The 25,458-nt window shown below is 34.6% G+C and overlaps 1 protein-coding gene across 1 annotated transcript in view; it reads left to right on the forward strand.

Annotated features, from left to right (window-relative positions):
• LOC143386822 (roundabout homolog 2-like) overlaps positions 1-25,458 on the forward strand; it is a 132,711-nt gene that overhangs the window by 8,921 nt on the left and 98,332 nt on the right. Inside the window, 3 exon segments of the mRNA XM_077108543.1 lie at positions 17,351-17,377; positions 22,795-22,845; positions 24,290-24,415. Of these exon segments, the coding sequence (XP_076964658.1) occupies positions 17,351-17,377; positions 22,795-22,845; positions 24,290-24,415 (204 nt within the window).

Consider the following 25,458-nt stretch of genomic DNA (forward strand, 5'->3'; position numbering starts at 1 on the left):
GCAAACCTAATTGATCTAGGATATCTCGTCCCCATAAATTTATAGGAAGATGATCCAATAAATATGGCTGTATAGTTCCTTCACATCCTTCAGGATCCTTCCAATCTAACACCATTGCGTTTCTATGAGGATTAGTTGCCACTCCTAGGCCTCAAAGTGTTTGACTGGCTTGTTGTAATGGTCAATGTTTTGACCATTCTTGATGAGATATGATGCTAAGGTCTGCATGTGACCAGTAGCCCATTAAATTCATATCCTTGAATATTTAGTTTTAGCATTGGGCGAGAATCTAAATTTAAAGACAGCAGAGACCAATCTACAACTGTGGAGCCTAATCCCCTGGAACCTCTTTCTATTGTACTACTGGAAAATTTATCATGTAGGCTGGGTATTATTAATAACTGTGCTATTCTGTCTCCTGGTGAAATTACTGATATACCCTTTGGAGAACTAGCTATAATTTTTATTTCACCTTCATAATCGGGATCAATTACCCCAGGACTTATCATAAGTCCTTTTGTAGTAGAAGAACTGTGTCCCAAAAATAAGCCTACTGTTCCTTGGGGAAGAGGTCCTTTTACTCCTGTGAGAATGATTTGAACTCGCATCTCTGGTGTTAGTACTGTGCTGGTGGAGGTGCAGATGTCCAACCCTGTGCTCCCTCTGGTTCGTCTGATGAGAGATCTGATGGATAATGTGTCCTTGGCACTACCCTGGTGGTGTTGCTGGGTTCCTCCATGGTGTTTCTGAGTTCCGCCAGTGACCCATATATTTGAGGTTGTGGGCTATGTACTTTATAAAGAAAAGAGGTTTATATATTACAGTTTGGGAAGCTGAAAAAATAAAAATTAGATATTCTTATTAATTCAGCCTCTGATGAGGGTTCCTTCTTTGGCTATATAACATCATGGCAGATCGCATTGTTGCAGGAATACAAGCAAAAAGGAGAGACCACATGATGAGCTAGGAAGCCAGAGACTGTGGAGAAGTCTTACTCTTTCATAATGACTCTCAAGATGCAAGAACTAACCAGAGTCTCTTCTAAGGGCAGCATCTTCAGGTCTCCCTTTCTGAGGGCAGTGTCCTCAGTGACCTACCACTAGCTCCATCTCTTCAAGGTTTCACCATCCCCCATATCACCACACTCAGGAGCAAGCTTCCAACACAGGAACCCTGGGTGGACAAACCACACCTAAACTAAGCACTTGATAACTGAAGCTTTACACTCAATGCACAAAACTCTCACAGTGGGGAGAAAAATCTGGAACTCCTGCAGAAGCCCAGCAGATTGGAGAGGAATCAACATCCTATAAGCATCCAGAAAGTACAAAGGGAAAGAATTAAGCTTTAAGATGATAATAGTAGTTCTCAATTAATTTATTTGGCAATGATAACCAAACACCTTGCTGGCTTAACTTTTACAGAGGAGCAGGGGAGGTTGGCTGCCTGTACATGGTTCCAGAAAAAGGAAAACATTAATGATAAAGAGGGAGAGCAACCAAACACATCAGAAATGAGTGCTTTTCTTTTTTAAGATCATCTTTTAGCTTTGATATCAGTGAACCCTAAACAATGATCCAAGACATTACCTCTGTTCATCCTGATAAGAGCTGGCAAGAGTCATGGAGACCACTTGAAGCCCTCTGCCTTCATGTTCCACTCTGAACCAGGTTGCTGACATGGAGATCTGAAAATGGATACAGGTCCTAAATGGCAGGCATCAAGCAGGGTGCCAGGACACAGAATTGAACCCTTCCCTCCAGGAGGCTACTGGAAGTGATGAAATGCAATTGATGACTTACACCCAATGGGACACTGCTTCACAGAATGCCATAGAGATCAGGAACATATCCAGCCATACTATCTAGACCCTCCCTGCATGTCCAGGTAATGCAGTATACTGGTCACAACCAGAGACTGTGTCACAAGACTGCAGTTCAAATCTTAGCTCTGCCATTTACCATCTGGGTGATCTGGGCGGCTCCTCAATCTCTCCACATCTCAGTTCCTCATCTGTAAGAACTGGGGAGTGATGATGTCTACCCTCTGAGATTATAGTGGGAAGTAAAAGAATCTGTACATACAAAAGTAGCTCATATTGTGCCCTGGATATGTGACCACGTTCATCAATCTAACCCAATTAGCCCAATGTACAAAAGCACATTCATCTTTGCCCCATTTATCCTATCTCCAGCCAAAAGAAACGTTATGAAAATGAACTTTTCCCTCAAAACTTTTCTGCCAACTGAGTGAAACTAACCTTTAACTTCCACCTACCAAGGGATGGCTGGTCTGAGATCTTTTCACCACTATGTGGATTTCTATTCACAGAAATTCCTTACAACCTCTTAGGGAGGTGTGATCCCAGCTAGAAGCCTCATGATCCTGATAATAAAATTAAAAGGTCATAACTCTGGACAGCTCTGGTGGGGAACAACCAGCTGCTTTTGGGGTTGAAGCAGCCACTGTCCACAGGAAAACAGCTGCCCCACGTCTACCTGCAGCCAAAAGTCCTACCTAGCACACCGCCCAACAATTCCCTGTAAATCTGTCTGACCATGCAGAGAAGAAGTGTAAAAGGGAATGTCAGCACACATGAAGAGTCAGTCACAATAAGGCACTTGGGGAAATAGATATCAATAAAGATGTTAGGAGATCAGGCAAAGTACAAAATGAGTGATAAGATCAGGGATAATTTAACAGGGGGGTAGTTGAATGCACTATCCTTGAAAGAATCAAGTGTATACTCACCATAAGAGTGAAATTTGAAAACAATAGGCAATGCAGACATAGATGATTTTAGTAATCATGCTCTCTTTAAAATGAGGCTTTGGGAGAAGAATTAGAAAAATGTGAGTTTTGCATTTTGTGTCCAGAACATGAGGTGATAAAAGGAATATATGCAGCAGGTGACATGCGTATTTCTTCCACCATTTCTGGGAGCATGTTTTGAAACCCTATCATTTAGAGTTTGGGGATAAAAATAGGTGTACCCTGGGTTTATGTATATAGATATGATGAATAAATAGACCATATGGTGAATAAAAAATATAACAGGTTACTATTTTAAATAATGGATTCAATTGATATTTTAAAAAATACATAAAATCTAGTATTCACATACAAACATTCAATCCAAGTAGTTATACATGTAGTGGTAATATTAGGGTTACTAATTATAACAAACTGTGTTTGAGTTTTGCTTTGAAGATGATGAAGGAATTCAAAAGTTATGTGAAATAAAAGAAATCTCATGAAAAAGCAAGTAAAGCAACATGGAGAAATACATGGGATCTGATACAGGGAGTGAATGAAAGTGAATCATATGCATATCAATTTGTAAATTGTGGATGAAATGATACATTCTATGATGTATATATACTGAAGAAATAAGAATACAACAATTTTGAATAAAAATTTAATTCAAAATACACATCATGTCCCATATGAATATACTTTCATTGATGTTAAACTGGGTCACTTACTGTAGAAATATTAGGGTTAGCACTCAATATTCACTGAAGTTCATCTTGAGTATTCCAAAATGAATATGTATGTCAAGAAAATGAATATTTCGGAAAAATATCTCCTGAAAAGTTGATTATAAATCCACACAGATGGACATGAAAGAATCAAGGTAGTATAAGTATATGACACAAATAGTTCATGTTTGCAAATTCATACTATATATCTATCTATCTATATATATATATATATATATATATATATATATATATATATATATATATATATATAATACATTAAAATGAAATAGTATGTACGCCAATCGAAATTCATAAGGGGATATATATCCTTCACATATGTACCCAAAATATTCATTTCCCTCTACATTGTTTCATATCTAAATTTTTTGAAGTATAAAGCTCACCACAGCTTGACTTTTCAGTTACCTCAGTGTATTGGGGGGCAGTGATCTCTTCATGAAATTCGTAGTTACCAAAGTGAGAGTACTCTCAAGAATATACCTGTGATGGCAGTAGAATTATATATATATATGTATATAAAAACATACATTGTGACCAAGGCGACAGAGACAGGGAGTCAGGAAGTTACATATTTGTTAATTTTGAAGATTCATGGAGAAGTAAAATGAGAAAAATGTGTCACAGGTTTTATAATATGTATCTTTGATGAAGCAAAGGCAAGTCCAAGTATACACCATGCGTCCTATCAAATGCCTCTACTTCTATTCCTTTAGGATTATTTTTATCGATGTTAGGATAAGTAGTCAGAGCCTAGAAGGTTATGGGTTAGTGTCAGAGATTCAATATTTCAAATGGCAAAATCAAAAATGAGTCTAATACATATGGGAACACGTGGCACATAAAAATCTTCCACTATCATCCACCACAATGCCTGCACATTACTATCACCCCAAAGAAGACACAATGAGAGGAGAAGAGGAAAAAAACCTGTGAATACATATCTGAAATTGGAAATTCTGAGGAGCTCATAAACTTGGGTGTGGCAGAAGAGATCCCAAAAGTAGAGGACAGGGTAAACATTCCACAAACATGGAACTTTGCTGGCCTAATGACTTCTTGACTATCTGCCTCTGACATTCGTCCACTAGAAATATAGCTTTGTGTTTTAGCTTCCTTTGTAGTGAGATCATGAAAGCTTGGTCTGAGTCCATGTGAACAGGAGGACATGGGTTCATATTTTCAAATAGGAATAGGAGGCAGCAGTCCTGAATCCTCTCTATGCAGGTAACTGTGGCCTTTGGGGTATGAATGTCTCCCTGAGTGGATTGTGAAGCCTTTGGCTCACTGCCCAGTTTTAATGGCATTTCTTTCAGCTTCCCTGAAAAATTGGTCTTTGTTTTTGAAATACAAAAAGGTCAACCAGTACACAGTGCTGGAGAAAGCTCTGTCACGTGGGGTGAGTCAGGGTCTGAAGTCAAAAACACAAACTGGGCTGATACCCCATATATCATACCCACTTGAGGGTAGCAACTTGTTTCTGAGCATCACACCAAATCCTCTCCCCACAAAAACATGCCTTTATATTTTCGGGTCTCCTGGCTACACCTTGTCAGTCACATGTCATTTGGAAGCCAATGACAGAACCACAGGGGCCCACCACAGATGTTGGATCACACACCTGCACTCCATTGCTCCAGGCCCAGTTCGCTGCTGGCTCCTACTCACTGGCATCTCTGCTCTTCACCATGGTCATGAATTCCACTCAGTCAAAAATGGCACTCACTGCTTCAGTCCTGATGAGCAACAGGAGATCTAAAGGTTCTCCAGGGATTTCTGGTCATGGGATTCTCAAAAACTTCATGGTATTGGCCTAGCCATATTTCAAGAATGAAGAAGTGGACACTGTGGGTTTTGATTCATTCAGGAGTCATTAAGTGTTGAGGAATCTCCTTTCAGTAAAACCTCTCAAGATCGCATGCAGGCAAGGTTCCCAAGGAGTGGCGAAAGGTCACAGGAATCCAGGCCCATTGGGGTCTAAAATATGAGGTTCCTGTGAGTTTTGGCTCTCAACTGTAGCTGAGAAGGCTTTCACAGCAAAATCATGTGAAATCCTGGCTGAGATTCCCAGTGCTGTGGAGAAAGCCACCCTCAGCAAAGATCTCCTTTCCAAAGGCTCCTCTAATGCCTGGCCTTCTAAAATCCAAACACAATTCATGGCAATAGTTCTTTGAGATCAGTTCCAGAACTCAGTCTCTAATGGCATCACACCAGAGTTCAAGCTGAGGTGGACCCAGTCATCTTTTCCAACCACCACACAAAAGACCACTATTCTAACAAAAACATTCCCACATGGCCCTCATCTTCTTTAATACAGACACTCATCATAACATTCTGGCAGGGGGTTTCTATAGGGTGAGCAGTCTTAGATGGTGTGCAAAGTAAGCTCTCATACCCATCATATGCCAAATGTCATGGTGGCCAAGACACCCTTCCTGAGAAACAGGATAGATATAATGGGCCTGTAGTTAATACTGCTCTGCTTCTCAAATTAGATGCCTCCTGCCTGCCAGGGGTAGATTCTTTATGTGTACTGGACTCATGAAAAACCCCAAACACCTGTGTGCTAGTTACTGGAGGGCTTGCAACAACTCATTTGACCCAGAGGATCCCTGTTCTGACTTCATAGGGGTCAGGAGCCTGACCAGAGGAAGGCAATAGACTTCATCCAATAGTACACTTCTTTTTCATCCTTTTAGTGTGGGATGGACACATGTGATTTTTCTTGAGTTTCCTGGGGTGCTGAGAATGTAATTCACAGCCACACACAGGGCCAAGAGTCTGATTCAGACACAGCTTTTACAAAGCACTTTACTTCAAAGGCACAGATTAAGCCTCTTCATTTCCATTTGAAACTGTTTTCTTGAGGAGTCCCAAAGGAGTGCCCTAAGGCAAACACCTCCCTGACATTCAGGGGAAAAGAACAATAGGGAAGAAAGAAGCCTGGAGAAAAACTTTTCTTTAATTGAACACTGTGGCACTGACAGCTCCTAATCATGCAACTTGGGTTGCTATCTATCCAAGCAGGAATTCTCCAGAGAGATCCTTACCAGTCATGCTAATTTTTGAGTTTTCTAAGATGCTTGGCATGCCCTTCAGCAATCCAGTCCATGGCCATGTCACAGAGCTTGAATGTGGTGCATATCTTGGACACAAAACCACGAACCCCTTTAGAGAGTGGCCAAAATTCAGGAAGAATACAGGAACTTAGGATCTTGGTAGGTGTTGCCCATCTGCAAGGCAAGCAGCAGTCCATTCATAAATTGGCCATGAGGAGTCCTGCAAAGATTTCCACTAGACAGGACACATTCACGGCTGCATACTTTTCTCTACTCTCTTTTACCACAAACCGAGTGGGATCCACTGACATAAAAAGGCTCACTAGTTAACAGTCCATTTCAAAAAAAAAAACAATCAAAAAAAAAAAAACCTTTTTCCTTCATTTTCTCAGAACATGAGACAAAACCACAAATTAAAACACACACCCACTGAGACACACAAACCACCCCTGTATTTGGTCTGCACCTATCCACTCTGTCCTCTGACTGGTGGGTGAAAATATGTTCCTCAGTAGTGACCTGTCCTGTCTTAGCTCTGGTCTCCTTGGTCATCTTTGTGTAGTTGTCAGGAGCCAGCAATGAGTCAACACTTCTTTCTCAGGAAAGGCCCCTGTTGAGACCATTCCAGGCATTTGGCTATCCACACATCACTAGGTACCAACAAAGAATGACTCTGGCCTTGATCTAGACAATCAAGTGAGCCCACTGGGAGTGGAACTGCCTCTGGATGCCTCGCCTCCTGGATCCCAAGTTCAGAGAGTTCCATCACCAAGGAAGTGAGGTGAGGTCACTTCCTTCAGGGAAGTGAATGAGGTCACTGCCTTGGCAACCACTTTGTTTTAACAGTTGTTTCCAAGGGTCCCATGAGATGGAGGCTGCCCCACATTCCTGTGACATTTTCACAAGACATAAAGTCTATATACCCTAGGAGCCCGGTATCAGCAATCCACACACCTGATTGTGTCCATCTTCACTGCATTGAGAAGAGAGAGCCTAATTCAGCCTCATCCCTTCATCCTGACTGGGTTCTTGGCCATGGAAGATGACTTTAGACCTCACAGGTCCTACCTAGCTTCCTACATTTGCTCCAGGGATCATTTCTGCATCTACCTTTGAGCTTCTCAGCAGCTGTAGGATTCCCTACATACCTGTATGGCAAGATAAACTCAGGACCTGCTGTTATGTGAAAATCAATTGAGGGAACAGAGTATGGTTAAGAGTCATATCATGTTCGATTTGGGTTAGGAGTCATTCTGCTAGATGAATACGGGTATTTGACAACTGGGATATTTATACGAATGTAAGGTGAAATGTAAGTATCAAAATACAAAACTAGGTACGATCTGAAGCACACAAGTTTGTTGGGCCCTTGATTTGGATACATAGTTTTGAATTATGTTCTGCAGAGATGAATCCTCTAAATCCATAGATAATGGCCTAAGATCTTGTACCTGGTACTACTGAATGTAAAAGAGAACTTGCAGTGAAATAGAGAGAGTAGGTAGGATTCCAGTGTAGGGTAAGGAAGAAGAGTGAGTTTTGGATTGGGACCAAAGGCCCTTTTAGCAATCCAATGAATTTCTATTAAAGTGTAAATGGGAATGTCAACACACATGAAGAGTCAGTCACAACAAGGCACTTGGGTAAATAGATATCAATAAGGATGTTAGGAGATCAGTACCAGTACAGAATGAGTGATAAGATCAGGGATAATTTCAAAAGGGGGGTAGTTGAATGCACTATCCTTGAAAGAATCAAGTGTATACTCACCATAGGATTGAAATTTGAAAATAATAGGCAATGCAGACATAGATGATTTTAGTAATCCATTCTCTCATTAAAATGAGGCTTTGGGAGAAGAATAAGATAAGTTTGAGTTTTGCATTTTGTGTCCAGAAGATGATGTGATGAAAGGAATACATGGAGCAGGTGACATGCGTATTTCTTCCACAATTTCCGGGAGCATGTTTTGAAACCCTATCGTTTTAGAGTTTGGGGATAAAAATAGGTGTACACTGGGTTCATGTATATAGAGATGATGCAGGAATAGACCATATGGTGAATAAAAAGTATAACAGGTTCCTATTTTAAATAATGGATTGAATTGATATTTTAAAAATTACATGAAATCTGGTATTCTCAAAGAAACATACAATCCAAGTAGTTATACATGTAGTGGTAATATTAGGGTTACTAATTATAACAAACTGTCTTTGAGTTTTGCTTTGAAAACAACATTTCTAGCAATTAAAGAATTGCAAATCAAAACTACTCAAACATTTAATCTTACTCCAATCAGAATGAAAATTATTGAAATTACAAGGAAAAATATATATTGGTGAGGATGTGAGGAAAAAGGCCCACTGTTACACTGTTGGTAGGACTCTCAATTGGTGAAACTAATCTGGAAAAGAATAAGGAGATTCCTTAGAAAACTTGGAAAGAAACCAAAATTTACTCAGCTATCCCACTCCTCAATTTAGACCAACAAGAGCTAAAAACAGCATAATACAGAGGCATATCCACATCAATGCTCATAGCAAAACAATTCACAATAGGTAAACTATAGAACCAATTTATATGCTCTTCAATAGATGAATGGGCAAGGAAAATATGGTCTATTTACACAGTGAAATGTTACTGAACATTAAAAGAGAATAAAATTATGGAATTGGGAAGTAAATGGATGGAGTTAAAGAATATCATGTTAAGGTAAGTAAGCCAATCCTCCTAAATCAAAGACCTAATTTTTTCTCTGCTAAGTGGATGGTGATCCACAATGAGGAAAGTGGGAGTTAGCATGGAAGAAATGAAGAAACTTTGAATAAGACAACAAGGAGGGAGGTGATGGGAGATGGTATAGAGGTAGGTAAGATGGTGTAAGAGATGAAAATCTTGTTGTACACAAATTAGAGGTTCATGGGTTTTTTAACTATACTTTCTGTACAAAAAGAGAAATAAAATTGTGTGCTAATAGAGCAGAACAAATTAACAAATTAATTGATTTTTAAGAATTCAGGAAAGAGACTTGCCTTCTCTAGATCTATATATAAACATATATGTGCATATATATGTATATATTCTATATATAACATGCACATATTTAATGTATATAATTTATGAACAATATTTTTTTATATTTCTATCATTTTTTTAAAGAAATGACAACAGAAGCATTACAATTCTTATTTCATGTATAGAACACAATTTTTCATCTCTGGTATATATATAAAGTATGATGATACAAATTTGTGTCTTTGTACATGTACTTTTGATTATGGTCTCTATCACATTCCACCATTCTTGCCCCTTTTCCTTTCCTTCCACCCCTATTTTTTATTGAGAATCCATCTATTTCTCTCATGCTCCCCCTCCCTACCCCATAATGAATCAGCCTCATTATATTTTTTTTTGTAATTGGCTAACATCACTTAGCATTATCTTCTCCAATGCTATCCATTTACCTGCAAATGCCAGATATGATTATATACCTAGAAGACTCAAAAAACTCCACCAGAAAACTTCTAGAACTAGTAAATTAATTTAGCAAAGTAGCAGGATAAAACATCAGCACCCATAAATCAAAGGCATTTCTGTATATCAGTGAAAAATCTTCTGAGAAAGAAATGAATATAGATAACAACCCCATTTATAATAACTTCAAAAAAATAAGATACTTGGGAAGCAACTTAATAAAAAAGGTAATAGATCTAAACAAGAAACACTACAGAACCCTAAAGAAAAAATTTAAAAAGACCTTAGAAGATGGAAAGATCAACCTTGATCATGAGTAGGCAGAAGTAATATTTTCAAAATGACAATGCTACCAAAGCACTATACAGATTTACCGCAACCTGATCAAAATATTAATGGCATTCCTCACAGAAATAGAAAAAGCAAACATGAAATTTATCTGGAAAAATAAGAGACCAAGAATAGATAAAGTAATCCTCAGCAGAAAGAGTAAAACAGGTGGTATCACTATACCAGACCTTCAGTGATACTACAGAGCAATGGTAACAAAAACAGCATTGCATTTGCAAAAAAACAAGCAAACAAACAAACAAACAAACAAACAAAAAAAACCAGACTGCAGACAAATGGTATAGAATAGAGGTCACAGAGACCAGCCCCCCAAAAATAATTATTATATATTAGACAAAGGTGTCAAAACATGCACTGGAGAAAAGATAGCCTCTTCAACAAACCACTATCTCTCACCATGCACAAAACTCAACTCCAAATGTATCAAGAACCTAGGAATTAAACCCAAGACTCTGTGTCTAATAGAATAAAACACAAGCTCTAATCTTCATCATGTGGAATTAGGCCCCAATTTCTTTAATAAGACACCTATAGCATAAGAATTAAAACAAATAATCAATAAATGGGATAGAATCAAACTAAAAAGTTTATTCTCAGCAACAGAAACAATCTGTGAGGTGAAGACAGAGCCTACCTTTTAGGAGGAATATTTTACCCCTCACATATCAGATAGAGCACTAATCTCTAGGGTACAAAAAGAACTCAAAAAACTAAGTAAATAATAATAATAGTGATGATGATGATAATAATAATAGTAATAATAATAATATTAATAACCCAATCAAGAAATGGGCCAAGGATTTGAACACAGAGTTTTTAGAAGAGAATATACAGTCAATCAACATTTTGTAATATATCTGATTGATTATGATCCTCACTTTTCAGGAACAGTTCTGAAAAGGTTCAGTTTCTAAGGAAGGGAAACATGAGCAAGAATTATTCTCAATTCCCCTTTATTAATTATCAAATACAATTATCTATGTCATTTTCTAAACATAGCTGGACATGGGAAATATAGGTTTGGAACAGAGAACATTTTTATTAGAAAAACAGTGTAAAAGAAAGAAAAAAACATAATTATATGTACCACATTGAACCACAAGAGAAATGGAACCTGGAATTCAGAAAAGAAAGATTCAAACTTTTATACTTGGGAATGTGGATGACATGGATGCCTAAAGTGAAAAGATTGTTACAAACTTTTGAAAGAAAATTCATGTGAGTGGCAGATAACGGTTAACCAAATAGAATGTGCACAGTGTATTCCAGGGGCTTTGTCAGCTGTGCACTATAGAACATACAGGTATTCATAGCCTCCATGAAGAGCATTATTCATCTGTGCCCTCTGAAATTATTCCCATAGTATAGATGAAAACACATGGGTATCTGGATACTAAGTGGCAATTCAGCAGCCCACAGAAAACTACCCAGAGACAGAACTGTATGAAATTTCTTCAAAGACCATCAGTGTATTTTTAGCTCCTAACACAGGGATGTCAGTCTGGAAAAATATTATTTTCTCTCCATTTTGAAGAGAGTGCATTGACAGTACATTTCAGGGGCAACATATATACATTTTTTTCTTTAATGTTAAGAAACTCTTCAGAAACAGAGCTCCCAAGACAGATTTCTTAGAAGGGTAAATGCCTGGAGATTACAAAATAAAAAAATAAAAAATAAATAAAAAAACAAACATCAGTGGCCCTGAGTGACTCAGTGTGGAAATAAATCTAAAAGGCTTATTAGAACCTGAAAAGCCAAAAAGTAACTCTGTCTAAAAATAAATATGTTCATTAGTTGCTATCTCCACAACATGTCATTAAGTAAATAACAAATTATGTATGAATACTTCTAGGATTGGCCTAATTTTATTCCATATGATTTTATATTAAATCCCCAAATCTAGATGATAGAATTTATGATTAACAGAAAAAAATATTACAGTAAAAAAATTTAAGGAGTGGATGTTTAGTAAGTATGTCATTTAACAATTTTATTACCATATGATTTTAAAGAAATTTATTCATTTTCCTGCAGCCATAGTGTGGAGAAATATCTTATTTCATTTTCCTGTTATAATTAACAAAGATAAGCCCTAGAATCCACTTTAAATAACCTACCCTTACAATCATACAAGAAATCTATAATAAATGATGAGTAAAGAAAAAAGTCAATTTAGAAATTTAAACCTTTTTCTTTTTTTGAAATCAATATCTAGCTGCATTTTTGGATCCTTTTCTCATTTTTTAAGCCAAAAATATATAAAAGACAGAAGTTTGAACTTCAAATTTATACATGAGATATGTTTATTAACTATAAAAATTCAAAATCTTTAGAAATTTTAGAAATACAAAATAGAAACCCATCATGGAAAAAATTAGGTAATATTGATGAACATTTAAAACTAATTAATAATCATTAACTCAAAAGGAGTTTAAATTAGTATCTATTTGTGGAAACTATTTTGCTATTGAATATACATGATACTCCCCATCACAGAGACTTACTGAAATTAGAGCATATGTGTTCATGATAGCATGTAAGTATGCAATGGTACTTACCCAAACACTTGAAGCCCAAGGGCATAGCTCAATACAATATAGATCTTGGAAGAGATAAATAATAATCTGTAGGAAAAATGGTCACAGTATGGCAATATGTTAATCAATGGATGTGTAACTGATGTGATTCTGCAATCTGTTTATGGGGTAAAATGGGAGTTTATATCCCACTTGAATCAAAGTGTGAAATATGATATATCAAGAACTATGTAATGTTTTGAACAACCAACATTAAAAATTAAAAAAAGAAGAAGAAAAATTGTCACTGGGGCCAGTCACATTTCATAATATATCCAGTTTAAAAAAGGGCATAAAACACTATGTATAAATTTTACATAGGTGCCTAATGCAAGTGGTATTTCACATATGTACATTTTTAGAAACAAAATATGTAGAACTTATGAGAAAATAGAAGTCACAAAAAGCACATAAAAGACTGAATTATACATCCCATGTAAATAATATAACTCATCATTACAAAGGTGATCATTTTCCCCCAAATTAACTGACAATATATCTCACCAAAACTGCTATATACAAATAGAAATATATCACAGTGAAGTCTACTTTTATGTGCATTCTATAAAGCAATAATTAAAAAAAAACTATAAGTAAATATATGATAGAAGAAAGCATGAGAATAGGGAAAGGGGAATTACTGGATACTGAAGGGGAGCAAATTATATTTCATGTTTTATGATAATGTCAAAATAAACCCGACAATTAAATACAACGATAATGCAATAATAAGAAAATCATCAAGCTTTACTTTAAATGAAGTAAGAAATCAAAGCATAAATTTTTAAAATTCATCTAAAAAGGTATATGTAACTTTAGCCAAAAATCTTTTCAATTATAAGAGCAAAAAAAGAACTTATCATAGCCTACTATTCATATATATTGTGAAAATATAATATTACAATAATAAAGAATCACAATATAAATAAGATCCCCATATGAATATATATATATATATATATATATATATATATATATATATATACTACATATATATGTACTACATATATATACATATATATATATATATATACTACATATATATGTACTACATATATATATATATATACATATATATATATATATATATATATATATATATATATATATATATGTAAAAACAGTATGCTTTACTGCAATAGCACATTCTACATAAATCAAACCTTAACAAAAATAATCTCAGCTACTTAGCTAGGGCCCTACTCAAAATAAATTTAAACCTGTTAGGGTGTTTATTGGTGAAGAGTCCTTGCTTCCCCAATGCTGAAGTATAACACTAGATAAGTTCTCCAAAGCAGGTTTCGAGCAGAAAGTAGAAGGTTTATTAAAGGACAGTAGAAAAGACTTCTCCCAAGAAGACAAAGGGGACCAAAGTGGTAGAAACCATGAAAGAGATTTTTTTAAAAATCTTTGAAAAAAAATTTAAGGTCTTATTACCTTTTTTAGAGCTAAGGTCTTCCTTCAGCTATCCTGCATTCCTGTCACATTGCTGTCCTTTGTTCTGTTATCTTGCAGTGTTGGAATGTAGGTGGGAAGACCCAAAGTATGGAGGACAGGTGGGCTGAAGGAGTAATCTGGGCAGGAAGGGCTTTTGGATTAGCATCTCCATGTTTGTTGTGAGCTGCTTCATTAAAATTTCCTTGGGGTGGGCTTAGGGCCTTAGGGACATTTTCAATTCCCCTTATCCTGGACTCCATCCTCAATATGGAGTTTTGATTGATTTTACTGGAAATTAGACCCAATTTACCTAACTACATAACTACCTATTCATAAATCTGGCTCCACTACCAAGGATATGGCTAAGTAGTAAAGTATCTTTGAATTCACCTAATTTCAAAAAAAAATAATAATAATATATAATAATAATATAATAATAATAATAATAATAATAATATAATAATAATATAATATATAATAATTATTATTAATAATAATAATATTAATAAAACTGATGAGGCATGAGTGGAGTGATTTACTCTTCACTTAAATGGTGTAGTCTATTTCAGTGTGAACTGCAGCCTTTTAGAAGGAAAATAAAATAGGAGAGAGGAGCAAAAGGAAAAGGGAAAGAAGCAGATCAGCAGACCAAAATTAAACAAAAAACCTTGGATGTTCTATTTTTTTTAATAAATTGTTTTTGAATCCTAGACAGAGTATTAAGGACATTAGATATTATGACCTTCAAATTATCTCCAAAGGAGGGAGGGATAAAGCAGGTGAGAGAGAGAAAGAGATAAAATCATAAAGTGGGTAAATGAGAGAAGATATTCAATGCTGAAGTTATGTTCAATTACATTTTGATCATAATTTACATTAAATATTATCTCTAACAGCAACAATTCATCTGAAACTGACAATATTTCATACTTTCTAGAATTTGTAAGTGGACCTATTTAAAATAATATCATCCTACAGACATTTAAACAGTTTCTGAGACATTATATTCAGTCTTCCATTTTTAATAATCAGCAAAGGCTCTGTCAAAATAAATTATTATTAAGACATTTGTTTTTTAACAAAACATTAAAAATAGAAGATTTAATATAATCAAATACAATATGTACATAGTGAAAAATATACGACATACCACCCATTCAGTTGTATTGCATGTTATTTGACAGCATTAAACATAATAATCTAGTTGTGATATTGTGACTTATGTCTGCATCTTGTGAAGATTAAATTTATTAGTTATTGGTCAAAATAAATTCCAGGAGTAGAAAAAGGAGTATGGCAAATCCATTGAACAGAGGTTTCCATGTGTTTGACATTCTGCCATTCTCAGTTCTCAGTGGTTCTTGGCTGCCCAATTCCTTATGTTCTATCATCCAAGTGTTAAACCACTGCACCAATTAGAGATTCTTCCCAGAGAGGTGTGCTCAGAACTAACTGCTGAGTATAGAGTCTTGAACATTAAAAAAACTAAACAGATACATGAGGTGGGAGGGAAAGTGAGAAGAAAAGGAAATTGCATGGAAATGGAGGGAGACCCTCATTGTTATACAAAATTACATATAAGAGGTTGTGAGGGGAATGGGAAAATTAATAAGGAGAGAAATGAATTATAGTAAATGGGGTAGGGAGAGAAGATAGGAGGGGAGGGGAGGGCAGATAGTAGAGGATAGGAAAGGTAGCAGAATACAACAATCACTAATAGGGCATTATGTAAAAATGTGGATGTGTAACCTATGTGATTCTGCAATCTGTATTTGGGGTAAAATTGGGAGTTCATAACCATCTTGAATCTAATGTATGAAATATGATATGTCAAGAGCTTTATAATGTTTTGAACAACCAATAAAAAAAACTCTTATATACTTTCTTGTTTTGCATTCTAGCCCCTTGCCTTCACCCATGAATGTATTGTCCATCAGCCCTTTCTTTAATCAGTTACTATGGAATATTTTATCTCTGTGAGACATACATATAAATGATTTTAAAAAATAAGAAAAAATTGATTTAATTCAAGGACAATTTTGTGTTTATCCTTTCACTTGACTTTAGAGATAATAAAAATGAACTATGCAAGTCACTTCAGTGCAGAGTTCTAATATATCCATATTTGGAATGGTGCATTTTTAAACTTCATACTTCTTCATTCATTCATGACTTACAAATGAAATAGCTCTCATAGTTGGTAGGTTTGCACTTTTAGTACAATCACATTAAGCTGACTTTCTTTTTCTTCTACTACTTCTTTTTTTTAACAGCCATTCTTTGCAAAACATATGCACTTAATTTGAAAATATCTGTTGGTCTTTGAACTTGACAAGAATAGTACATTTCCCATTATCATTTCTCATTGTGATTGATATCCATCTGCTTGTAGAAAACTGCTAACTCGGAATGTGCTATGCCCTTCAAATATTTTGGAAGAAGGCCAAGCCAGAGAAAAGCCTTTCAAAACTTTTATAGTTAATTGATAGATGGCTTACTCTCAGAATGGATTTCCCTTCAGCTAGTAATTTGCCTTCTAGCAACTGCTGCTCCAGATGAGAAGCAAATGAAAATTTGCCAAACCACAGATACCTAGCATTACATGTCTGATTTGTGATATTTTCTACATATTTTCCTGCAAAAATAACCTGTCTTCCACCTTTTTAAGTTTTCACATTCTCATCCTTTTATAACTTAAAGAACAAGGGATTTTGAATGAGTAATAGAATATGTATTTATCTTTTGTTTCTATTTTTGACATTTCATGTATGAGCTAATAATCATACATGAAAGAGCAAAGAGATTTCATAAGGGCTTTTTACCTCGAAGGTCTTATAACAATTATTTTAAAAATTCTTATGTTGGCCTTGCTTATATTTTGGTTTTCATACAGATTTCTTAGTAAGTCTTATAATTTTATAGTATAAAAACTGTGGAAGATAATCAGAAGGAAGGAAAGGAAAGGGATATCATAAAAATAGAGAAGAGACCCAGAAGACTAGAGCAAGGGAATATGGAGAGAGGAGAGAGGAGAGAGGTAAAGAAGATAGGTTTGAAGGAATGGAGCAGACCAAATTGTGAGCAGACCAAGTTCTGCATGTATAAATATATCACAATGAATTCCATTATTATGTAAAACTATAATATACCAATAGAAAAGTGAAAACTAAACCAAATAGAATTCAAGCAATGTGACTTGATTTGCAAAATGTAGTCTGAAGTGTATATGTACTTTTTCACTACTTGGTAATATGTATGTAGTCTCAAATCTATATTTACAGTCTCTAATTGTTGATTTATGATAAAACACTTTTTTTGTACAATCAGGTTCCACTTTGAGTCAATATTTAAATTATTTTATAGCACAATTATTTCAAAATTCAGTTGTGGTCATAATTAAATATTTGGTGGAATTTTCCTACATTAGAAAACATATTTTCAATGCAGCTGGATTGACTGTAAGATTGTAGACCAGGCTAAATTTTTTCTCAGGCCTCCTTTTTCCTACTTCTTCATTTCTGTTTATCCACTAGAGGAAGGAAAAAGAAGATGTTAAATAGTGTAAGTGCAGAATTACTTCACAAGGTGTGATCCAAACTCTGGGTAGGATGCCTTAGCTAACTCTATGTAGGCCAAACATTACCCATTGACTCATACTATAGCTCCTTTGGAACTTGCCATTATTACAGAAAATTATACTTGAAGACTTAGAAAAGAAACAACAACAACAACAAAAACTGCTCATCACTGTTAATACTTTCTTTTAGGTGTCAGCGAGTGTAACAGATGTATCAGAGAACAGTAATGGATTAAATTTTAGATTAAATATCAAGAATCAAATGTATATCTATATATTCATATCATCTGGAAGGAAAATCTGGACTAAACATGTTTTGCCTCTTCACATAGGAGAAAGTAGAGGATCCTCTGAGACAATGTTACACATCAACTTATAATTTTATATCTGCATATTAATCACTTACTTAAACTCTTCAGATATAAATACACATCTCAGGTTTTGACCCATAGCAATAAGTGTAGCTGCAAGAACTAAAAGCATCTCTGTGTATCATATCCTAAATGAAATAATATCATACTTCTATAAGCAACATGAAGCGCCATCTACCTTAATTTTCACTGAGCACTATCAATCTCCATATCACTGCCAATGGGGGTCCTGTTTGCTCAACATATTCAGTCCTTAAACTATTATAAACAATAAAAAAGTTGTAGAAATTTAGATAGAAAATATTAAGTGGTTTTGAATTTGAAGTAAATATTTGATAATATCTGTAATAATTTTTGTGAATAGAAAAAAGAACAATGTAAGTTTGGAAAAAATCTATATAGCTTTGATTAGGTTCATATAAATATATCAGTATAAATGTATATAACTGTATTATAATCTTTATGATAAATGCACAGTATTTTTCAAACTTCTGCTATCCATTTTTCTATTTGTGATTACTGAAGTCATCAAATTTTAATGAAAATAAATGTAATTTTCCAGAAGTATAAAGGGTAAGTTATGTTTTCTGAATATTATTTCTGAGGTTAACATTTTATGAAACTCAGTAAATATAAACAATTCGTGAGTGAGCAAATTTGAAAATGCTAAACACCTCACACATAGGTTTTATAACTGGTGGTGAAATAAGTTACTTGACAGTACTATCCAAAAGCAGCTAAAATATTTGATGGAATTTTTATACTCTGATTATCTGGGGTGAGTTAATGCTTATTAAAAAGGATTAATATGCTTTCATATTTGCCAAATAAGCATATCAGGAAAGAGAATGAGAATTGGCTGCAAGAATTTGGAGTAGGAAAATGTGAACTACTAGAGATAGGCACTCCGAAAGCTACATTACCTCAAAATGCCAATTTACCACATAGTTACATTTTCCTCCCAGTTCTGGCAGACATGTAGTATTAATCCTGTCAGATAGTAGTAGACTTACTTTGTATATGATATAGCTTTGAAAAATCCCACTGGTATGTGGGAGAAATTTCTGGAAACATTTTTAGTATTCAGTTCATTTTTGGTCAAAACTTCTATATGTTATGCCTTGTAAGCTTTTAATTTGAGATTCCACACAGACTTCTGATTAAGAGCTTGTAATAATTAAGTTACTCCAAATTTATTTCTGATTAGTACAAAGTTACTGCACTGTGATTTCAAAATTATAAAAAAATTAACAAGAAAAAGATTATTCACCAACGATCTATCACCCCCTCACCCCACTTTCTTTCACCTTCAAGTTAAACTTTTCTTATAAATGAGGACTACCTCAAAATAGCTTGTAGTATGCAATGGCATTTTTTTTATGTTACACATGCCCGTACACACACACACACACACACACACACACACACACACACACACACATACTTGCACGTTTATATACACACAAACATTCATCAAAATGCTATATATTATTTCCATTTTAGAAGTTTTAGTTGTTCATTCTAATTTGTAATCTCCTTTGATGGCCTTATAGACTAAGTTACTCTTGTTCTACTTTTCAAAATGAACTTAATCTAAATATTTTGAAGCAAAACATTAAAAAAAGAAGTGTGAAAAGATGTCCCCTTTCTTCCCTCACTTTAAAAACACAGCTAACCAGTGTCAGTAAGAGAAAATATGTGTTTGTGTTCTCTTCCTCCTCCTACTCTACTTTCCTTCTTCCTCTTTTCCTCGTCCACCTCCTTCTTCTGTGACAGAAAAATGCAAAATGAAAGATTCCTGTGTATACTAAATTTTATGGAGCCCATTTTAAGTTATTCAGGCATTCACATAATGTTCTGTGAAGTTTTTCCTATGTTAGCGGGCATGCAGAGATAGAGATGAATGACATTATAGAATATTTGACAAACTATTAGCAGTCTAGAATCCTTTGAGAAACACGTGTTAATGACAACTAGGACACAAATAAAATGGATATGTCCTGAATACTGAATGTGAAATGCTTTGAAATTAATTATTTTGCTTCCAAATTTAGCTCTCAACTGGCAGATATGGACCATCCCATGTGGTCTATATTCTAGCACATCTGCAAATTAACCTTAATAAATGATATATTTTGATAGCATTTTGAGTGTTATGTCATACTACTTTAAACTTCACATTTGATGAAAATATGCCATTGGTTATCTCATAGAGTTAAGTACAACGCAATTTTTGAGACTCTGCTTCAGCTTCTTTTCTTTGCTTTGCTATACTTTATTCCTATGGCAGTATCAGAAATTTTGGATGATGAAATAAAAGTCATCTAAATTAGGGAGAACTATGTGGCATCTCACATATCTCTTAAACAGCACATTTTTGAGATGCAGCCCATCAGAACCTGCTTATTTGCATATTTGCAATGATGTTCACAGCATTATCTTAACTCCCTTTTGGCAGAGTAAAACAATCACTTGATATTCCATTAAAGTGCCACATAACTGGAAAGTCACATCAGATGGAAAGCTAATTAGCTGTACCACTTTCACATTGTGAAAATGCATTTTTACATGTGTGTGTCCTAATCAGGCCTTTATTGAATACCTCTAGTGCTCAATTTTTTTTGCATTAATTGTTTCAGATTAATTCTTTTGTGTTCTAAGCAATTAATAAGAGGCACAATGTGATACAGTTGCACTGCTGATTCATGACTCCCAGCCCTGAAGTCACTCTGTAGTGATCAGCATTTTTTCATCATCTCTGCGGAGCTATCTACTGCCAATTCTGGGCAGATGTTAAGGTTTTGTCAGGATTGATTTACAATGCATTTGAGGTGTTACCTGAAAAAATGATAAGGTTGTATATTTCAGATCCCAGTTTGAAGGCCCTTATTTATTTTACTGTCTTGAAATCCTGATGGACCCTTGGAATTATGTTCATATTTCCTGGTAGTGTCATGAAAAGTAATGTTACTAGATGACCTTTCATATGGGCCTAGGAAACAGTGCTTGGAAACTTACAAAATTTAAAGAGTTATCATATTTAATAGCTCAAACTTGAAAAGCAGAAGAATTTTTGAGAACCATTCAAATAAAAAAGTATTCAAACAATTTGTCTATCTTAAGTGGAAATATGCTTGTTTACTTGAAATATGAATTCTTTCATTAAAATTTTAGTAAATTTCACTTTTAGTCACCAAGCAACAACTTTTAATAGACATAATTATTCTGTTCCAAAGATAAGATGTATTGTTTTCACAACTGTGAAAAATGGTATTTTTCTTTCATTCCCAGGGATTGATTTAACTGACCCTTGCTGTTTGTTTTGTTTTGATTTGATTTTAGAATTCCAAGTTTATTGCAATTTTGTAATCTGTAAGTTTCTTAACAAATACCTTGTCCATAATTTTCTAGTTAAATAATTTAGTGGCAAAACTTGATACAAACTAGTGTGAAGCTATTTTAGACTTTATAATCATTCATATTCAGTTTTCATTGGACAAATATTACATAAATTTGAGTGCAATTTGCTACTTCAAACATTATAGTATGAAAAGTATATTACCTTTCTCGGGTATGAATCATTTTGAAGTCTAAATACATTTGGCTGAAACAGTTTGGGATAAGGTGATGGCCCACAACTGATATTTACATTCTTTGGCTAATCCTGGAAGTCCACTTGCTCAATGTTAGCTTTGTGGAGTGGAAGACATTGAGTGGAGGGAGTGGCTTCATTGACCTTGGTTCTATTAGATACTAGTGGACATTGTTAATAAGTCACACAGTTTTGTAGAAAATTTTAACTTGTGATCATTACATATAATTGGAGTCTATTTAGTATAAATTGGTTAAAATTTTATTTTCATGAATATGCTATTCTCTATTAGTTACAGTTTACATGTACTGTAATTATACCTATTCAATTCATAATAACTATTAGCATATTTAAAAGGATCTGTGATGATAAGCAATGTGTAATAACAGTTACCTGTTTTTCTTATCTTGTTGGAAAGACATTACCTGTTAAAACCCTCCTGTTTCAATTTCTAGTATATATTTTGCTTTATGCCTTCTAATTAAGACAGTTTTATGTTATTATGAGCAGTTTTATTTGATAACTCTTCATTAATGCTGTGTCAATCATCCAGGATTACTAGGTCCACCACTTATAATAGTGTTTGATGTTTAAATCCAAATTGTCACTTTTATTTATCCATACTTTTGACTTGAAGAAACTTGAAATATTCTATTAAAGTTGGAGCAAGTGATAACTTTGCCCTGAGCCAAACCACTGCTTTTTACTATCTGCACAATTATGTTAATTATATTTTGTTAAAATTTCCATAGGCTTAGTTCTAAACTGAGGTCCAATATGAGTTGTTATTAATTGTAATTAATATTGACAACTTGTGTGTGTACATGCCTTTCTGTTTTTTTGTGTTTTTTTTTTACAGTTACATTTCAAAGAGGAGATGGAGGAATAATGAGCAATGGAAGGTATGCTAAGGAGATTCTTTATTAGTATTTTTAATCAGGACTAGAAAAACTCTGTAGTAAGAAGCTATTATTGTGATAAATGATCACTTATAAGTCTGAGAATTCTAGGAGGAGTTAAATGGCTTACTACTAGGTTTAATCATCTATCTGTTGTGCACTTTAGAGGAATCAAGTCCAGATGTTTCATATCTCCCAGATGCCCCTGAAGAAATTAGTGGTAAATATCACAAGGAATGTGTTCATTTGTTAGCAGGATGTTTATTGCATTAATTAGACATTAGCAAATGAAGTTGCTGTTGTTTAAGACTCCTTATTGGCTCACACTAAATTGCTGTGAGTGAACAATTACATATAATCGATCACAAAGTAAATGATTCATGGATGATGAATAGGCTGTAGATTGATAGGACTGGATTCCACAACTTTGGATACTCAATTGAAATTGATAAAAGCTGATAACAAACCCATATATCCTCATCTATTTTCCCTTTGCCAATATGGAGATTGTAATTAGGCTCTGGTAATAACTTCCAATCTCCCATTTAATCAATATTTTAGCAAAAAGAGATTAAGTCTAATGAGAACTAGTGGAAGTAGCAAGGAAGCAGTTGAATCTTCTTATTGCAGTTCCCATAGAAACACATGTTTCTCTTAGGTATTATACCAGAAGGGGTCTATCAACAACAACAACAAAAAGGTACAATGATTATAGATGTTCTATTTCTTTGTAAATATGTTAATAACTTGGAAAGGAATCAAAATCCCATTTTAACATTAAAGAACAGAATTCTTTATTAAATATGATGTGAAGGAAATTTTCCTTGTAGACTATACTCACATGCTGGAGCAGATCACAGGTGTCTTTTATTGCCTTCAGAAAAACACTTAATAGCCCCCTGATATTTTTCCATTTAAAGAAATTGGAAATGTGCTATTGATGGAACAGTATAAGTACTGTTCATTAATTTCTCTCAAGTTCTTTGCCTCTAAATCAAACATGAAGGCTCACAATAAGGGTGACAGGCTAGAGAGGTCAGATTCATGTTGGGACTGCAGTTACTGGGAACAAAATAACCCAAAGTCCTGGAAATGGCTAATACCAAGAAGCCATTCTGAAAGATTGTTCCCTTGAGGTGTCAATTTATCATCAAACCTCGTGTGGGGTTACTACTATGGCCAATTCCCACCAGTTTCAGGGCAGAAGTCTGATTTCTTGTGGAGTTTGACAGGATCCCAGGCAAAGAGACTTCTTCCACTGACAGGGTTGATCTATATATAGCCTTAATGAATTGCCAAAGTTCTTTAATTTTGAGAGCCTACACATTTTAATTCTAAATTCAATTAAAATCTTCTTAAATTCCTTAATCATTTCTAGTGCATGAGACAGGCATCGAAATCTTTCATTGAGCTCCATAGTCTGATTTCCTTTTCATTTCTGTTGTAGCCGCCCAGGCCTTCTAAATGCGGGTGATCCCAGCTATCCATGGCTTGATGATTCATGGCCAGCCACAACCTTGCCAGTGAACAACAGCAATAGTGGCCCAAATGAAATTGGAAATTTTGGGCGTGGAGGTAAGTTGTATTTTTCGAAATAATGTTGTTTTTAATTTTGTTTTTGATTCTGTTTTCATTTTCCAGATATTTTTAAGAGATGGAGAGTATTTCTTCCATAGTTAAAAGAATAAAGCACATATATTAATATTGCTGTATGTTTCCAAAATATTTTATTATAAAATTAGTGTGTCTATAATACCTTAAAAAATAAAGTAAAGAAGGTCATTATTAATGTGGAAGTATCCATAATACATTTTGTTTTTAGGAATATCAGTACAAGGTAACTAAAATCAGGGAATATACTGTTAACTAGGGTTTATGCTTTTGGAACAAATACTTCATTTTTCAAAATCTTATTAAACATGTATTTATTGAGTACCTCCTGTGTACCTGGCACTATGGCAGTCAGAAAGAATATAATATTGGTATAAATAGTGATCATCCTTTACCCCATTTTATTTCATGTGAGGAAGACAGTTAACTAGATGGGGTGGCATGTTCAGAGAGAACTTTCTATTCTACAATCATTAATTGCTATTCCAAAGCAAAGATAAAACAGTGCAAAGTGGCTGACACGATAAAACCTCCAAAATTTTACGCTAAACTCCCCTCCATAGGTTTTTCTAAAGAGACAGAGTTGTATCTAATATAAATAATGACTGCTTCCTCCCAAATGCACTTTTTCTTCTGGTCAGTTGGATAGGTTAGTTTAGATAAAGATGAGAGGAGTAGAGAATTCCCTGATTGGCTCAGCAATTATACATAAGTTTTCTCCTGGTACAATACTATGCAGACAGTAAATGGACTTGAACTGCCTTATCAGTACCCTGATAAAAAAGGCTGAAATAAAGGCTGCTAGAAATAAGAGACTAGAAATAAGAGAGACATTGGGCTGGGGTTGTGGTTCAATGGTAGAGCTTTTGCCTAGCACATGTGAGGCCCTGGGTTCAAACCTAAAAATAACAAAATAATAAAGGTATTATTGTTGTCCATCTACAATGAAAAAAATTAAAAGACAAAATGACAGACATTCAACCTTTTTAAGAAATTAATAGGAGA

Source organism: Callospermophilus lateralis, unplaced genomic scaffold (assembly GCF_048772815.1).
Source record: "Callospermophilus lateralis isolate mCalLat2 unplaced genomic scaffold, mCalLat2.hap1 Scaffold_890, whole genome shotgun sequence".
Classification (NCBI taxonomy): domain Eukaryota; kingdom Metazoa; phylum Chordata; class Mammalia; order Rodentia; family Sciuridae; genus Callospermophilus; species Callospermophilus lateralis.